Source organism: Battus philenor, unplaced genomic scaffold (assembly GCF_028537555.1).
Source record: "Battus philenor isolate CCGP_79_NKW_IND1 unplaced genomic scaffold, ilBatPhil1.0.hap1 SCAF_20, whole genome shotgun sequence".
NCBI classification, from domain to species: Eukaryota; Metazoa; Arthropoda; class Insecta; order Lepidoptera; family Papilionidae; genus Battus; species Battus philenor.
In genome coordinates this window covers 8,724,500-8,743,053 of record NW_027181683.1, presented here as the reverse complement: position 1 = coordinate 8,743,053, position 18,554 = coordinate 8,724,500, and the positions used below count along the sequence as shown (strand labels likewise).

General features: G+C 30.0%; 2 protein-coding genes across 3 annotated transcripts; one reads left to right on the top strand and one right to left on the bottom strand.

Annotated features, from left to right (window-relative positions):
* Positions 1-5,618: 5,618 nt before the first annotated feature.
* On the bottom strand, positions 5,619-13,649 carry LOC137922738 (protein prune homolog 2). The gene is made up of 10 exons (XM_068765786.1): positions 13,462-13,649; positions 12,040-12,865; positions 11,850-11,942; positions 11,445-11,591; positions 10,583-10,713; positions 9,599-9,731; positions 8,666-8,802; positions 8,033-8,164; positions 6,735-6,821; positions 5,619-6,278 (listed from the first exon to the last, which is right to left on the bottom strand). The coding sequence occupies exons 1-10, from the start codon at positions 13,464-13,466 to the stop codon at positions 6,149-6,151; spliced, it is 1,821 nt and encodes a 606-aa protein (XP_068621887.1). The 5' UTR covers positions 13,467-13,649; the 3' UTR covers positions 5,619-6,148.
* A 1,163-nt stretch (positions 13,650-14,812) lies between these two features.
* On the top strand, positions 14,813-17,554 carry LOC137922739 (uncharacterized). Of its 2 annotated transcripts, none has more exons than XM_068765788.1 (7): positions 14,813-14,960; positions 15,335-15,424; positions 15,496-15,622; positions 15,696-15,763; positions 16,043-16,142; positions 16,682-16,809; positions 17,171-17,554. In XM_068765788.1, exons 1-7 carry the CDS (start codon positions 14,957-14,959, stop codon positions 17,416-17,418), a joined length of 765 nt encoding a protein of 254 aa, XP_068621889.1. In that variant the 5' UTR covers positions 14,813-14,956; the 3' UTR covers positions 17,419-17,554. The 2 variants fall into 2 exon arrangements, with proteins under 2 accessions (XP_068621889.1, XP_068621888.1); XM_068765787.1 differs by having other exon boundaries at positions 16,682-16,818.
* The last annotated feature ends 1,000 nt before the right edge of the window (positions 17,555-18,554 follow it).

Genomic DNA, 18,554 nt, shown 5'->3' with positions numbered 1-18,554 from the left:
ACGGCAGCACTCAAAAATTCGACGATTTGCCTACGTCGGGTGCTCCCTAGGTCTACGACCTGTGGAGGCAAATCGTCGAATCCTCGTTCAAGGCTTTCCGGGATAGGCGTGACCTTCAGCAATAAAGATAAACGACCGAGAACAAAATGCTATGACGGCGAACTGTTCCATAAATGGGTTTATACTTCGGTATTTTTTAAGTTAGTAATAATATTTTTGACTTACATCAGTTTTTGGGTTCCATACATAATAAATATTATTGGCAGTCATTAGTTTTCCTCTTACGATTCATGATAATTATTTTTTTATGTAATGGTTATACAGGAACAATCTTCAAAATAGTAACAGATTGCGTCCTCCCCATCAGTGAACTGCGATATTACCTTCACTAAAACGCATAATTATTACGGTAACAGTGTTACCGAAACTGCTGTATCGCGCCTAAGGTATGCTTGCACTGAGGGAGGTTGGGGGGGAGTGTTATTGTCTGATCATTTCCGTAAATCAACTAATGCTCTATTTCTCAGCCCCCACTTTGCCGTAGTAGCTAAAAAGAAAAGTTTTGCATTTTCTGGTATTAACTCTGTCGGCCAAAAATAATAGAAATGAAACATGCAGTAATTTTTGATGCAGTACAAGGATCGAGACCAGAATTTTGAAAATAAATCAGATTCTGGGTCCATAGTTGGATGAAAACGTGGGAAAATACTGTTTCTGTATCAAAGTTTTAAAATGTTACTAAATTGGTTAAAAAAAAGACACACATTATCTCATAGACACTTTACTTCACTCTCAATAACAAAACTACAAATATATTTAAAGCAGTTTACAGCAAATCAATCGGAATGTATAGAGACCGAATATTAAACCAAGAAAGTTACAGACGAAACGACATAAATCAAATAATTCAATTACGTAAATAACACACGATATTGTTTTTAGATATATTACACTAAATGTAATTATTCCTAAGATTATTGTGTATAAAATTTGAATAATCTAGATGCTTCCACTAATAAATGCAAACGACAATATTCCTTGTTTAAACCGGCAAGGCATTTCTGTCTATAACTTCCTTTAGTCTGCCTGGTCACATATATAAAATCGTATATATTAAAGCAATGTTATTGGCTCTTCACGTACACACGTCTAATATTGTACCGTCACATTAATTGTTGTAATGATTGATTTCTTTAGCACCAGATCTATATAAAAATCAAACGTGATTATACATCAGAGAAGTCGAAGACAATTTTGAAAATAATCTCGGCCAACATCTCAAATAGCTTTCTTATTTATAGCATCACAAAAGAGATATCAAGTATCAGAACGTAAATAATAGTCTTAATATGAACGTCGATTTTTTTTCAACCCTCCTGAAACCAAGTGTTGTTTATTTGACACTAGGTAAATTTTATGTTTGCCACCCCTGATGTGCAATAAACACTACGATATTAAATAGAAACATTGCCGCGAATCAGAAATAATCAAACACGGTGAAAGACCATGTATAAACAGATTACAAATTTATTAGGAACTTCAGGACTTTGTTATAAACAACGAAATTCCAACAAAGGATTAAGATAATTTCCCTAAAAATAAAAAAATGATAATTAAGGATATATTCTATGCCATTGTCTTTCACTGATTTGATTGATCTGATACATCGTTTAATTCCATGAAATCAATATTTTATTTTTAATCATTACAACAACTAAATATAGATATATATTCTGTACGTGAAAGTTTTGACTAAAACAGTACCATTGACATCCTATTCTAATATTCGATATATTGCTATGTGCTCACTAATGTGCTATCGAAAAATACTTTTTCTTATATACTTAATTAGGTACATTACTTTTGATGATATTTCGAATGGTCGGGAACAGATGGATGCAAATATTTGCATTAAAACAAATTTATATTCAAACGTTGTGTTCAAAATAAGTATTTTAAAGTCATTGTTGCAAATATAATAATTTTTGGTACCAAAATTTTCAATTATAAATCGATGCTACTTTTACATTAGCCGGGCGCAAGCGAAATACCAAGTAGTAATAAAAGTTTTTTTTTTTAAACCTAATTTCAACACCAAGAAACTTACACAGTTAAAAAATACAAATCTCAAAAAATAATAAATGTAGCTTAACAAAGTTCTTTAAAAACTAAAATATATTTTTTAATAAATAATCTGTACAAACAAATTTTGACAAATCAGTTAGGTTTTTCCTTTATGCCCAGCTAAGGGAAAAGGTTACAAGTGGCCCATTTAATCAATATGTATTAATTAGAGTAGAATTATAATTCCAAACATAAATTAAAATACTACCTGCAGTTAACTCACTAGAAATAATAATATAAACAACAGAGATTCCTTAAGGAGTTACATTAAAGCCATTCTTAAAATTGCTTTATTTTTCTTGAATATTACTTTAAAGCAAAAACGTTTCGCCCTGTGAATCATTACACATAATTGTTTCATAAATCAACGTCAAAATATTAAGTATTCGTTCACTTTCAAGTTACCTTCTGAAAACAATATATTGCGATGACCTGATTTGAAATATAATTGCAGTTTTTATTTCAAAACATTTATTCAAATAATGCACTTCTAAAAATTTTGAAATATCTGACAAACTTTTTTTTAATTATCTCAACTGTCCCCAGGTTACATAATTTGACCTTGTTTTATGAGATATCTATGTATAATAAAAAAGAATCATTGGTTTATCTACTCCTAAAATACTTCATTGCAAACTCAAACAATTTCAAACACCATATATCCAACTAATAATAAGGAAACTCTGAAATTATTCAACAGTACATGTTTTTTTTTTATTTGAAATCAAAATGTCTATCTAATAGACTTCGGCAGTTCAAGTCTAATTCTATTAGATTAAAAAATGACAAGTAATTTACATTCATGAGATCCACAGATACCATACAGATCTATGACAGATATAGGCTTGCGTTTATAAAACGTAACCAAACGTTTAAAATTAGATATAAGAGATTAACATACATAAATTATCTTAAAGATTTTCATTTGTACTAAAGTGAGAATTTTTTAAAAAAATAGTGCAGATTATTATTTTCAAATATCTCTTTCACATAATCACTAAGTAACAAGAAATGTATAAACATTTGAAAACAATGTAAACTGTATACAAATGAGTTAGAGAATTTACTAACCAATTGCTTTTAATTTTTAATTGTAAAAAAGTGATGGATACTATATATTTACTTCTTTTATCACCAGATTTCTAGTCCATAAAATCGTTTGTGCATTTATCTAAAAGTAGCTCATTGAATTTGCCTCCATAATTTCCTAGTGTAATTAAAAAAGATAAATATGCACTTGGACATCCGACTTTGATCACCGAACTATATCCCTCGCACTCCCCTAAGCCATTACATCATTAGACTCACCACTAAACAAACCAACTACATATTTTCGGCTATATGCACTCAATTGTAATTCCTAGATATCTACATACAACAATTCTAAGTTTATATGGCCTTAAAAATATATATTTAGTCGTCCAGTAATATCACGCGAGTAATGACAATCCTTTAATCCCAGTTTTTAATGTTCCCTAAATGCCTTTTTAAATATTTTTCATGATAAAAGGCAATTTAATTTACCATCTTTATTTAAATATATATACTTGTGCTTATCAAACACTATTATGGCTACATAAATTGTTCCATTGTGTTTGCTATTTACACAGTAATTCAAATATGTGACTAAAGATGTATTAAATTATACAAATATTATTTATATGTTTGGCAAAAATACATATGACATTATACTAGCGACAATAACACTAATATCAATTCCAATTTTTATACAATATTTAATTTTTTTAATAACTGTTATTAATTAGTTTTATAAACATTTATTATTAAGTAATAAATGTGCATGGCGACATACATATAAATAATAAATTTACTTAAAAAAATCACTGGCCGATCTATTTACAAAACAAAAAAAGAACAGTTTCGTTGTGCTTTTTTATAATTTACATACTTAATTTTAAAGGAATGGCAACACTGTAATTAAAGTAGCAACAATAAATATAAATTACAAATATAATCATCGTATTTATTGTTGCCAACCATATACATATTGAACTTCTGTAATCAATATGACCCAGCATCTTTAAATGAAAGACTTCAAATTAAAAAAGGCAGTCTTCTCATACTGAAGCAGTACTTATTATTATCCTATATTTGCTTATATAATAATATATATTGTTGCTTAGTATATCTGTAGCCATTTTATATTTAAGTACATACTTTTCGCTAAAGATATTGCATATACCTTATAAGTTAACCATAGACTATCAAACATTTTTAAAGCAATACTTAAGTTTTAATTTTTTTTTACTCTAAGCGAAAGCATAAATGTTAACAAAAATATAAGGAAATTGTACATAATGATATTACTAGAAATATAAAAATGCCAGATATAAATGAGTTGTATGAAAATTAAAAAAAAAATCAAGTGAAAATTCGTTCACAAACAAAAAAATTCTGAAAATACAAGAGTTTCACCTATCTTATATTAAAAAAAAAAAGATCTTTGAAGTCATTGCATATTTCTTAATATTTATTCAAAGACTATAAAACTCTTTTAAAGCAATACTTATGTTTTTGTTAAGGTGTAAATGGTAATACTAGAAGAAATTATGAAAAGAAGTATAATACTTTCTAGAAAATCAAAAATGCAAAATATGCAAAAATATTACTTAAAAATTAAAAAAAAATTGTGAACTAAAATTAAATAGAAAATAGAAAAAAGTTAGTAATTATTTTTAAAACAACATTTTCATTTATCTTGTATGTGTTAAAAAGCTTTTACTGAAGATATTGGATATTTCTTATAAGTTATACAATGATTCTTAAGTCATAACGTTTAAAGTCATTCTATTTTAATTCGTTTTTCTCAGAGAGAGTATAAATGGGAACGAAACGACGGTATTGAAAGACATTATATAAGCAAAATATATTATTACTTATAGCAAGCCGAATGCTATGAACTAAAATCAACAGCAAAATCATTCCGAAAATATAGGTAACACTAATTTAATTTTCATAAACCTTTGAACAAGATCTAAATTTATCTTATTTACGCAACTAGAAATATTTGAACCCAATAATGATAAACTTGATTATATTTAGAACACAACTCTTGGTATTTTGCTTTTTTAATATATTCGTCATTTAAAATTTGATAATCATTAACATTTCACTGAAATATTATTAATATTTAATTTTTTTTCTTTTAAAAGCAATTATTGGCAATTTTTGTATTGATAAGTTTTTATTGAATAAAATGCATGCGTAAAAAAGACGCCCTTAATATTACGTTGGTTTGCTGCTTACAAATTTTAAAAAATATATTAGTTTGTTATCGCCCACTAGTCCGCCTTCGACCACTCTCCTAGTGGAAAGGAATGATGTGGTCGAAAATGTAGTACGCAGATGCTGGGTTACGCAAAGACCTGGGTTAAATTTCTCAGGATATAAGATAGCCGGTAGAGTATTCCATACTCTGGCTGAGTGGATTAGAAACGTAAACGTAAAAAGTTACCAACATTTATTACCAATTTTTCTGGCACAATTACGGGTGAAAAGCATCAACAAAAGCTAATTATAGAAAAAGTATTTTTGAAACATTTTTTACTTAAAATAGATGTTCAGACTATAGTTTTAATTAACTGAATTTGTGGCGTTCATGTACCTATTATTTATAAAAAATTATCACCAAAATTGTGCAACTTTAATATGAAATGGCAACATTAATACTACGGTTACGCCATGTTGACATAAGCAAGATTTCCCATAAATTAATGTCAAGCTGAATCTTATAATGATGTTCTCTGTTACTATTAATTGCTAAATTAAATTATTCAAAAAACGTGACAAAATTTTGTTAATTAAATTTCTGCCACTACCTTACATTACCCTACTTTACCACCCAATTCCGGCTAGACGTTAATTTATGGGACAATCTGTGTCAATGTTTCTAATTAATTAGCGTGTTTATGTAATCGATCGACCTTATACATACTGTTACGTTATGCTCGAATAATAAAGCCTAAATAAAATATTTACATGCACATTGTTTTCTCAGCTCAATTCAAATCTTTTGACGGAGGGTTGCATCATATTCTTTCACGATCTCTGGTATTGCATTTGGTTCTACAGGTACTAGTCGCATAAGTTCCTCTAGATTTCGGATATAACTCAGCTTGCGGAAGAATTTTGAACTGGCAAAAAATAATGATTACTTTATTCTAATTCTATTTTTAAAAAAGTGTTTTGAAATAAACGTATAAAACTTTAATTCAAATAATAAATAATAACGCAGAATGTAGACCGCTACCAACCGGATTGAAATCTATTGGGAGAAGCCCACGTTCAACAGTGGACGTCATACGGCTAAACTGATGATAATAATGATGATATATATTTATAAGTCAAACTAGGAAATAAAATGTACAATGTTTTTTTATAACACTATCTATTGTTACAACCAAAGATAAATGTTACAAATCTAAACAGGATTTTTAAAGGTCGTAAACTTTGAAACTCAGAGCTCAAAAAGGGCGTGCTATTTACAGATAAATGTTGTCACGCTGATACATTTTTTTTGGTACAAAAATTAATATTTTCCTTTGTAAATGTCAAATAGGTACTTCTTTTATAATATTTTTGTGACTCACCTTACAAAATGCTTTGTTATAACTACAAAAGATTTCAGCCAAAACGTGGGATGCACCAGGTACAAATGTTTCAGATTTTTTCTTAACCTAAAATAAAAATGATAATTATCAACTCAACTAATTAAAGCGAAACTGGCAGTACAATACAGAGACTATATGCAGAAAATTAGGTACCATTAATCTCATCATCAGGACATAGGTATCCCTCAAAGATCGCCAGAATTATCGCGCAAGCGCAAGAAAGCGCTACCGGTATTTAGCTACTTCCCGCGACCTTGACGATATCGTCGGTTTACCTAGTGGGGGGGGCCCTCCTGAGCCGTGTCTACCGTCCATTGGTCGCCCCTCAAGAACCTCCGGCCCCTATAGCACCATGTATATATAATTATATATAAATTTAAGGTTTCGTTTCATTTGGTATTCTTTTTTAAATCTATATTGTCGGACTAAATAATCATTGTTTAGTTTACTTTACATTATATATATATATATATTTAAATGTATTTGTGAAACCCTCGTCATAAAGTTACAAAATATTTAAATACTTTAATAATAAAATAAATATAATTTTATAGACAAGTGATAACGGTAGCCGTAGAAATGCGCAGGAATTACAATTTTAGGTAATTTCCCTTTCACAACTGCATACTTTTGACGCCTTCAGCACATGATTCCAACATGGATGGCGCGACGTCCCGTACATCCAAAGATTCTTAAGCAGTTGTAAATGAAATATTCATTCCTCAATATTCCAAATTAGTGAATTTTTTTTTATGTGTACTTTATAAGCCGTGTTTATAGGAAAAAAAATAAAAACAACGATTGTCTAACTTAAAAACAACATTCACAAAGAAATGTGTTTTTAATAATTTGATATCTAAATTCCAGGTTTTGGACCAGAGTCTCACTGCTGACCAAATGGCATTAGCAGAATCCGGATCCAGAAGTTCGAAGCGGCAGGTTGACCTCTTTCAAGGTAGCAAAGCTCCAGGGCTCCCAAAAGAGTCTCATCTGAAGCAGCTACATACTACTATTTCACCGAATTAAAATTTTAAGAGTGGGTATGTATGTATAGATGACACACAGCTCAGTGGTCTTATTTAAAAAAAGTACCTTATTTGTTATATAAACATAAACTTCCTATACTAAGCGTTGCAGTTTTTTTTTGTGTTTTTTAGATGAGATACACTCAATTTGATGACCTATACAGGGTGACAAAAAATGCCAACATGTAAGTAGATTCTCTAATGAAGGATCCATTTATAACAAAGACAAATAGCAAAGATTGTATTTCTTACCTTCTATCTATGAGTTTGTAACACTCATGTAACCATACAAATGTTGGTAAGCGTCTTTTTCCTGCACTGCCGTGTAAATAAACCAAAACATATTCATCTGTAACTAGTCGCTCTAAACTCCATATAACGTATCTAAAAGATAAATAAAACTTTGTTTTTAACATTGTTACTATAAAATGGTTTACATGTGTATGGCACATATAAGGTTTTTATTTTACTGTATGCCGTAACTTAAATGCTGAATTTTCTTACAAAACATCTAAAAACGGTTGCAGGTTGCAGTTATATAAAAAAAACCTGGCATATATTTCTGATGCAACAGAAAGTTTTAGAAGCTACGGACGCTTTTCCGCGCTTTAGGAAAACGCAATGAATGTGGTTGGCTAGAAAAGGACAGACTGGGTAGAGCGGTTGATACTTTCCCTCTCCTCACCGTCTCACCGAGCACATACCTAAAGCGCGGTACGGCGGTTTCGGTTCATAATAAAATTAATCAGTTAACGAAGACTATAAAATTTACTAATTTCCGGACTGAAATATTTTCACTTAACACTGTTTATTCTTTCTATATTTTAATTTTAGACAATTTTTTACACATTTTATTGACGTACGTGTACTAAAGAGACAACTTACAGAAACAGGTTGTCCATCACGTATCTGTAGTCGGGGCGAGCGGTGTCGGGTAAATGACAGGCGCTGAATACAATGATGGCTGCACCGCTGGACTCGTACCCTCCGTGGGACAGCACGCGCTTGTATGGTTCTATGACCTATCAAACAAACACACCCACATAGTTATTTACACAAAATATAAAGTCAACTGACGCTACCCGACCTGTCAGTCTTGCAGTTATTATTTATAGTAAATAAAAGGACGCATTTATGCTAAATTATTTAACATCAACTTTGTTTAATGGCGCTTTCAAAAATAAAAGCACCATTAAGTAAAATTTGACTATGAGAAACCTAGTTTAAAAAAGTGGAAGTAGGCGTGGCAAGTCATGGCTGTTGGGGCCTAAAGAGTTTCAAGGAGCGACCATGAGCCGGTAAACACAGTGTGGGTTCTCACTATGTGGACCGACGACATAGTTAAGGTCGCGGAAGGCGCTGAATGCGGACAGCTTAAAAACGGTCGTCGTGATGATCTTTGAGGAAGGTCAATGCATAGCAAAGGGTGTCTGTTGGCTAAAAAGAAGACGAAGACGACGTAACTTATGGTTAGATTCTTTCATTATATTGTCACCTGTAGCCAACTCAGGTCAGCTTGTCTAGACACTACCTACCTACCACAAGACACTAGCTTTATATAAATAATAGCAATAGCATACCTCGTACAATCTGGGGTCAGTAGGAGAGATGCTATTGTTTCGTCTAACACATAATGAGTAACAGGAGTTTAACGGTTGTTAAGAAAGGCAAATATACCTGACTTTACTCAATAGCCTGTTTAACTATGCCTCATGTACCATGGTACAGAAGAATACCAGATTTTAACTGCTTTGCACCACAGTATAGTTTGTGTTATTTGTAAAATCGTTATCTCGGTAACATTATATTATTAAATACCTTCATATCACAGGTGGCATTACGTCCTCCATGCTGCACAGTTAGCCAGGAGCGTTCATCATGTAATTCCTCTGCAGCTGAATATTCAGGAATGGGATCACTACATTCACTAACCGTATTTGTTGATTTCGATCTGTAATTTTAAAATAGTTTCTATAATACTACTGCTAGCCAGAGCTAGTAATAGAGACAGAGTCTCGACTTTGTACCGTCACTACAACTAACGGTTTTCCGCTAAGCCTTCTTGTAAATTTTTTAATTAAATTCGTAACTGCACAATCTTCATCAGAGTCATCGTCCTCAAAATCGTGGAATCCATCAAATCGTCTTCGTCAACTTCTTCCACTAATAAATCTTGAATGTTTTTACTAGCTACTGGAATTTTCCAACATGGCCAAAAAAAATATTTCTAATTTAAACACACAAACTTGTCTATACAGCAACAAAATACACTTAGAGGAATATCATACGTCGTGTTGCACTGAAATCGGTCGGATTATGACCATTGACTATATGATCATCAACATTTAGTGTTAAGTAAACATGCCCTAAAAATGACCTTGGTCTTCTTCAGGGCATGTTTACTTAAGAAAGAATGTCGATTTTTATTATCGTTTTTTCCGCATCTCATTGAACTTCAACTTGAACACAGCATTTCATTATACAGTATCATGTCCATTACATAGGACATTATTTTAAATTAAACTTTTTTTTTTAATTAGATGCTTAAATTTTCAGTTTAAATTATCTTGTGGATACATTGTTAAGAATTAATTCATGTGCACAGTTTTTAGGCAAAATATTTATAGTTTCGTTCATTTTGCACAAATTTTTTAATTGTGGAAAAATTTATCATAATGTCACATGTATTTTTTGCACCATTTTTAATACACTTTCTTTTTTTGTAAGGAATGTACTTATCATCTAAAAAAAAGAAAGTTGTTATATACCATCCTAATGCAAAGAAACATTTTTTTAACTTACCTCTTCTCATCAACATCTGTTTCAGTTGCTACTTGGTCCACAGATTCAGGCTCGGGCTCTGGAGGCTCATCTTCAGACTCTAATGAATCACCACTTATACTATCCAGACTGCATCGGTCATCCTCAGGTGGCTGAGGAAATAATGGAAATAACTTTATATATTTATTCTTCATTATTTTTGCAAAAGAAATAGTTTTATTTAAATTTAGCATATTTTATTTATTTATTTGACATTCTTAATTGTACACGCTAAGATACATTTAAATAGTCACTTAGTCAAAATTACAAATGAAGTACAATGGGCGGTGTTACCAAAGGCAATATCTTCAGACAACCATAGTATGTAAAAGATAGAAATATAAATAATGGGTAGTTAATGTGTTCAAAACATATATATATGTATAGGTGCATGTATGTGTGTATATATATATATATATAAATATGTGTGTGTGTATATATATATATGTACTAATATACAATAAATATAGCACGATAATAAATAGAAACATCAAACTGATTAGCATTGCCGTTGCCCCAAAAAGAATAAAGAAACATGAAAAGAATAAGAAATGAATTAAAAGATAGGTCTAGTAAGTAGTTCTTAACCATTTTCTTCAAAATAGGTAGTGACTTAGCACGTTTTATATTACTGTAACATAGTACGTATACAATATGTAATTTAAAATGGACCTCATAAATAACAGGTAATTGTATTATGTACATGTTGGATTGTTTTCAAACAACTCTGATCAGTTAATCAAAACATCATTGTCCTGATTAAAAAAATTGTTTATGTGCGGCTTTTTATACAAATTACTTATATTATAAACATAAATAATTATATGAAAACAAATTATCATACCAAGTGTATTTTCCTGCGAGGCGGAGCAGGGCTTTTAGGAACTCTTTGACGAAGTGCTACACTGCCTGTGTATGGATCTAAGAGTGCCTGATATGCTGACTTGTCTTCTTGAGTAGATGATGTTGATAGATCAGGAGAATCTAAATCCTAAAGTAACATTTAACAATAATGAAGTTACATTTTGCACTAGTGACTAAATTTTGTTGTTTTATCAACAGGTAAATATAAAAGTTATTCTTTATATAGTTTTAGACGGTCAACCCTAAAATAAAAATATTTAGGACACTAAAAGTTAATCAAAACAATTTTTAATTAAAAAATAATGTACATATTATAACTAATATATATAGATATATTGGAGTGAACATTTATAAGCATTTTGCGATTGAATATTATGAAACTTACATTCCGAGTTCCAATAGTACTTGACATTTCTATTGGCAATTCAAAATTTGGTAAAGAGCGCAAATGAGAAGGAGATTCACACCATTCTGCTACCTGAGAAAGAAGAAGGAAATTGTTGCTAAAGTTAAAACAATATATTTATGTTTACCTCAACAAGCTAAAATAAAAAATATTCACTGGGAACACATACTGCAGAATGGTTTTCATCTGGTTGAGGTATGCTGAGACCTTTAGGTGTACTTTGACTAGACATTTTTTTACTTTTCTCTTCTATATACTTAATTATGGCACTATCTTTTTCTTCATCTGGCACATTTTTATTTTTTGGTGTTAATAAGAGTTTATTAGGTGTTTCTGTGAACTTTGGAACAATTTTTCTTTTTTCCTTCTGGTTACTTTGTTCAACCCTAGCAACATCTGGAGGAATTACATTTAAGGATGTACTAAGGAGATGACTCTCAGCTGTAACAAAGTTCTCAGAGAAATAGAGATTATTTTTTGAAGTATTCATTTGAGGACTATAAAATTCATATCCATTGGTCTGATTAAGAACCTTTTCATCTTCTATGCTAGATAAACTTAAATCTTTTTCATCCTCAACCTTAAGTGCTTTCTTTGGTATTATATCAGGAAAATTATCATCTGGACTTCCTACAGACATGAGCGGATGATTTGTGGTGAGAGTTAATATACTACTTATTTTGGGTGGGCTTATACCAAGGTGTTTAGGTCTATCGCTCTCAGTGGTTACATTAAGTTTAAGTTTAGACATTTTTGAGACTAAGCTGTCATCTACATCCTCCTTAAATTTGGACACTTTTGTTCTTTCAACTTTTTCTGGTGCAGATAATCGCAAAACTGTATTGTGTTCAACATGGTCTTCAAAATCAGAAGACAAAACTGAGTTAGGAGTATTCTGTGTAGATTGAAATGATTCTGAAGCTGTATCCATCCTTTCATCAGATGACTGAGAGCTAAGTATATCTTCTTCGCATACCCGTGGAGTATACAAATTACTGGAATGGCAAAAATCAAACATTAGTATTAAAAAAAAAACTCAAATAGTGAAAAACAAACAATGAATTTTAAGTTTTACTTGTCTGTAAAACGTCTATGAAATTTATCATCCGATTTTTTGGGATTTACATATAAGGATTGTTTGTTAGATAAGTAGAAAAAAGTAGCTGAACTTGATTTTAAAATGAAAAAATTATTGTAGGTACTTTTAAAAATGTTGTTACAAATCTATATATATACCGCTGTATAATAGCTAAACACAAACAATTTAAAAGATTATTCGATACAGAAAAGTTATTCAAATTAATAGCATTTAATTTGTGAACAAAACTTTAAAGTGAAGTGAAACATACTTCAATTATATATTGTAGATAAACAATTATAACAAGTTTAATTAAATAATAATAGCCCAGGAGGAGGGTGGATACAGAAATAATTAATACATATTGAGAATATAAATCCAAAGGATAAACAAATTTACATACAATAAACTAATAAAGATAATATATTCAATAATAATTAAGAAAAGAACTGCAATAATAGCATTTCTTTAGTAAAACAATTGAAAATAATTCAAAAGTTTGTAATAACTTACTTCATTTGTGCTGTTACTTTATATTTAATTGAAAATCCTACCTAAAACGTTATTTTTATTTTCTACTGCACTTGACATAAAACTAAACAAAATTAAATTCGTAACTTTGCAAATTTAACGTACAAAGGCAAGCAAGTTTTAGTGGCATTTGATTTGATTGACGCAATCGCCATTGTATTGCTGTTGCGTTCTGTTCCCACGATTTAATTCGTGAAAGATTATTTTTGTTTTTTAATTACCCACATTCACATACTTTGCCTTTAACAGTTTACCACGGATAAAAAGATTGTTATCGGTGTAAAATTATCAAAAGTTTTATAACTGTAATGTTTATAAATGATGACCGAAATATCGATATTTTATGTAAAAGATGCACGATTTTTATGTACACACCTAAAAAATATCTTCGATTACTAACTGCAAATATTGCAAGAGTAACTTTAAATATGAAACATCAACATGGTTATTCGTCTATTACTTGGAGAGTAATGTAAAAAAATATTTTTATATTAGTAAAATCTATTATTTAATAAAATAAAACTGTTATTACACTACTACTTTAAGTTTAGTACCCAAAGTAACCTCTTTGTTCTTACAATTCCGTTTAGTTTTTTTTCTTCCCTCTTAATCACTTAAAAATGTGATTGTTTTTTAAACATTTATTAAAAAATGTCGTAGCTTTTTTGGTTGTGCTATTAGGTGTTATACATTTTATGCACTATTTAAGTTTGAATTCATCTAGCTGACTACAAATTTCCTTTACGGATATTTTTATTAATTGTACAAGTTTATTACATTTTTATTTGGATATAAGTAATAACACAGCAGTACCGTAAAGACCTTTTGTGTTATATTTCCTTTAAACCTGTGACAAAATGGCTTGTACCAATATGCTATATATTTTAATGTTTGAATAACTATAATTTATTCTATTTAATCTCCTCTATAACAATGTTTTACATAAAAGTTATTCAATTTTACAATGTCCTATCTCCCAGTGAACATTTCCTGAAAGACTTACTAATTTTCCTAAATATCTTATCTATCATCTTGAATGCAGGCCACTTTCAACCAGTTCTATTAGAAATCTATGAGGAACCCCTTGTCTAGCAATTGACGTCTTATAGCTGAAATGATGGTTAGAATCAAATAAAAGACTACATGTATTATAAGTGATTAAAAACATATAATTATTTATTTTCTCTTTTTTAATGCTGTTAATAAAATGGTCTTTATCAATATTACCATTTTGTTAACAACGTTAATATTAGTAAATAAAGTAAGAATACTTTACTTACGAGAATGCATTTGATGATAAAATATTTCACAAAACTTCACAATCAAGCTCTCGTTTGTATTCAACCACATTTCGTGGAATATACATTTTCATTTCAAAGCAAAAGCAAGTAGTTATTGGTCATTCAAAGGTTTATTCGCCTGATAACAGGCCTTGCGAACAAACAGCACTATTCAGCTATAAGAAATATCTTAGAATATGGGTAAATATCTTTAATATAATTTATCATAATAAATTTCTAATTTACTAACCATATTATTAACAAAAATTACATTACATACATCATGATTAATGTATACATTTAATAAAATTATACTATTGTTCTAAGTTACACAAAATTAGATTATGGTTATTTTTGTTTTTTTTATAAGTGGACCGTTTGTTGAGCTCGAACCAGGAAGCTTGTAAAGATTCACATAACATTTCAGTTTCCTTTTACAACGCCTGGTTTCAGATTTCTCGTGTTTTCTAAATATTGCCCGCATAAAATAGTATTTTAGGCCGCCGAATAGCATTATAATTCAGTTGGTGTTTGGTATTGCAAACAGACATTAACGGTTCAGTTTTCTGTTCTAGGTTTTACCAATTTAGTAAAAATGCAATTCGCTGCCTTAATTTACTTAACGTATTTCATAATGCCTGCTATTTTTGCCGAAGATGTCAGTTGTAAGTGGAACAAATTTTAAATATTTGTTTTTTTTTTAAAAGAAAACATTAACAATTTAAATAATTTACAGATCAAGCTTGTGTAGATAAATATTCTAGAAAAGGCTATCAGCCTTGGCAAGAGTGGTCGGATCACTATACATGCCACCGATATAGATGCGAAATACGAGACGGAAAATATTTCATTGCAGCCGTCGGGTAATGCATAAATTCATATAAAAACTTATACTTATTTATTGCTGTTATGTGTTCTAAATTAAAATTTTTTTAGGTGCCGAAAACCGAAAATTCCAGAAAATGCTTTAGAATGTCACGAATATATTGAAGATGAAAACGTTGGTATGTTACAAAGATCTCAAAGATAGAAGTATGACGTAATAAGGCGTAAAGTTTATAAAATTTCAATAAAAAAACGTAATTAGTTCAGTTGAATGTCTGTTCAACTGAATTAATAAGTGATATATCTAGTACTATAGTATAAATAAATATCACAATTGATATTTATTTATACTATAGACACATAAAACCTGGAATCTGTTCTTTTAATTTTACATTGAGTATAATGATAATATGTTATAGATCGGTTTATTTTTACTGGGTTATATTCTTTTTTTCTAGAATTTCCGACATGTTGTGCAAGGTTGCGATGCGTAGTAGAAGTTAATGGCGAAAGAATAGTCCAGACAAGAGGACAGCCCGGAGAACTGTTCCCGGATAAGTAAGTGTCTATCAAGGTGCAGTAACTTATGTTCTTCTTTTTAGTCGCTTCCCAATGACTCAAGATCGTGCCCCAAGATGACAATAATCGCTGCTATTATATTTCAAGTTGTTCTATTTTGTGTAAGTTTTAAGAAGCCATGAACGGTTGTCTTGTATGTTTTTGAAAGTTATAAATTTAAATTATCTTTATTCAAGTAACAATTTACATGCACTTTTAAATTGTCATACATATTAAGATTAAGATTACTCCACCTAGAAATTACCCGCCGAATCGCAATGCTGATCTGTTAAAGGAACCGGCTAGAAACTCAACGGTTGCTCTTTTTAAATAAAATTTTACAACGTTCAATGTGTACATTATACAATCAATCATTTTCATGGGCCAACAAATCATGTTCAATACATTTCGATCAACTAAAAACTGTTGAATGCTTTTAGATTTATATACTCTTTTAATTTTAGGTTTAAAACTAAAAGGAAGGAATATGACGTGTTGTGGAACCTTATTATATAACTTTCGACGATTTTATATTTCAGACCATGGAAAGGACAACAGAATGAACCTAACCCCGCCGTCGTAGGCATGGGAAGCATTCAACAGAACACAGTTGGAGGTGAAGCTCAAACTCAGTCGGCACCTGGAATTTTTAACAGCAGAGGCGCAGGCAAGCAAAGTAAGGTGTTATTGACCATTGAGTGAATTGATTTATTACTATACATTTTTTTTTTCAATTTACATCAATGGGTAATAATATCTTAAAAATATAATGTCAGATTGTTTAGACCTGAGCTGATGACGAGCAATCATTTTAAATGTACATTGTACTACTTTTTTACATATAGAGTGTACAAAAGTTTAATTATAATTTATAATTTAATGTTTTACTCAATATCAGCTCATCAAACAAGAAAATTTTAAACTATAATTTGACTTTGAGCATTAAAATCCATTGATTAAATTCAAAACAGTTGAAAAATAGTTTAACATAAATATTTTATTAATTTAGCCAACGATATTCCCGACAGCGGATGGCAACGATATTAATGGACGTCGCTTCGTAGATCCATACCCAAGTCAGCAGATGCAAGAGTCGCCTCGAAGGAAGAGATCAACCGTCTACCCTATATTTGACAAAAACATGGTACGCGAATCGAACGCATACCAACCTATTCAAGTAAAATTGCACGGATATTCCGCCGAAAAATATACTTCATATTTTTCAAATAATATGAAATCCCTGTCCAATGCCAGGGTCCACGTTAATCACAATTAATAACATTTTAACACTGGCGCAATCATATCAATTGCCGCCTATGATATTAAAAATATTTTTACCTGATATAACCAGCCTACCATGACATAGGGTACCACATTATTGTAATGCGATTGTAATTCTATTATTGTTATTGTTTAGTGAGTTATTTTGTTATTTTTGAAAAGAATAATATAATTTGTTTGTTCTTAACTTTTGTATCATTGTGTTAGAAACCATTTTGAAATTTTTTATTTTTAAATTTAGATATCTATAACTTCTCTTGTAAATAACCTTGGTTTCTCTTGTAAAGATACTTGGTTATTGACGGAAAATTATTTTATCCACAATGTCGGTTTAAACTTTTTGTGGAAGCTAGTACCGAAATTTCATTTAAAAAAAAATCTTATCCTTGCCGCACATTTATTCCAATATAAAATATTAATTCTTGAATAAATAATAACGTCAGAAAATATATCAAAACATTATTCATATTTTACTTCAGGTTATGACGCTAAAACATGAATCTCAACTTTCGTTTTGCTAAAGTTTTAAACAATTTAACTCACTTATATATTAAGCTGATAATAAATATATTTTATTCTGAAAGAATGCGGTTTTAATTGCAAATGTATAAAGTAAAAAGCCCGGTAACCTTTACGTGTTCAAAAAAGCATTTTGATCTTTTCCAAAAGTTTTAAACCGCTATATTATAGATTAGGCAAATGCTAACATGATCCTTCGTAATTAACATTAATTATTTACAAAACTTAGTGGTCCAATTAATACAAAGACAACCAATAATTTAATAAAAATCAATATAATTTTAAAAAATACAGTACGCGTGTAATTATTGCACATTAAAACAAATAAATCGAACATATATAGTTAATAATACTTTTTAAATTTCTCTGAATAAAAATATATATTCACAAAACCTTATAAAAGTCCGAATAGCCGTATATATAACCGTAGTGTTTCGTAACCGTAAATAAGCTAACCAAACTAATATTGTTTTGTATTGTTGCCTTTTGTTCACGGTAGAACTTTTAGTACGAAATTTTTCTTTTTTTGCAGATATAATAAAAAATCATGCATAACGCAAGAGCAATTTATATTTAGTTAATAAGGGTAATGTTAAAAAAGTGGAAATATTG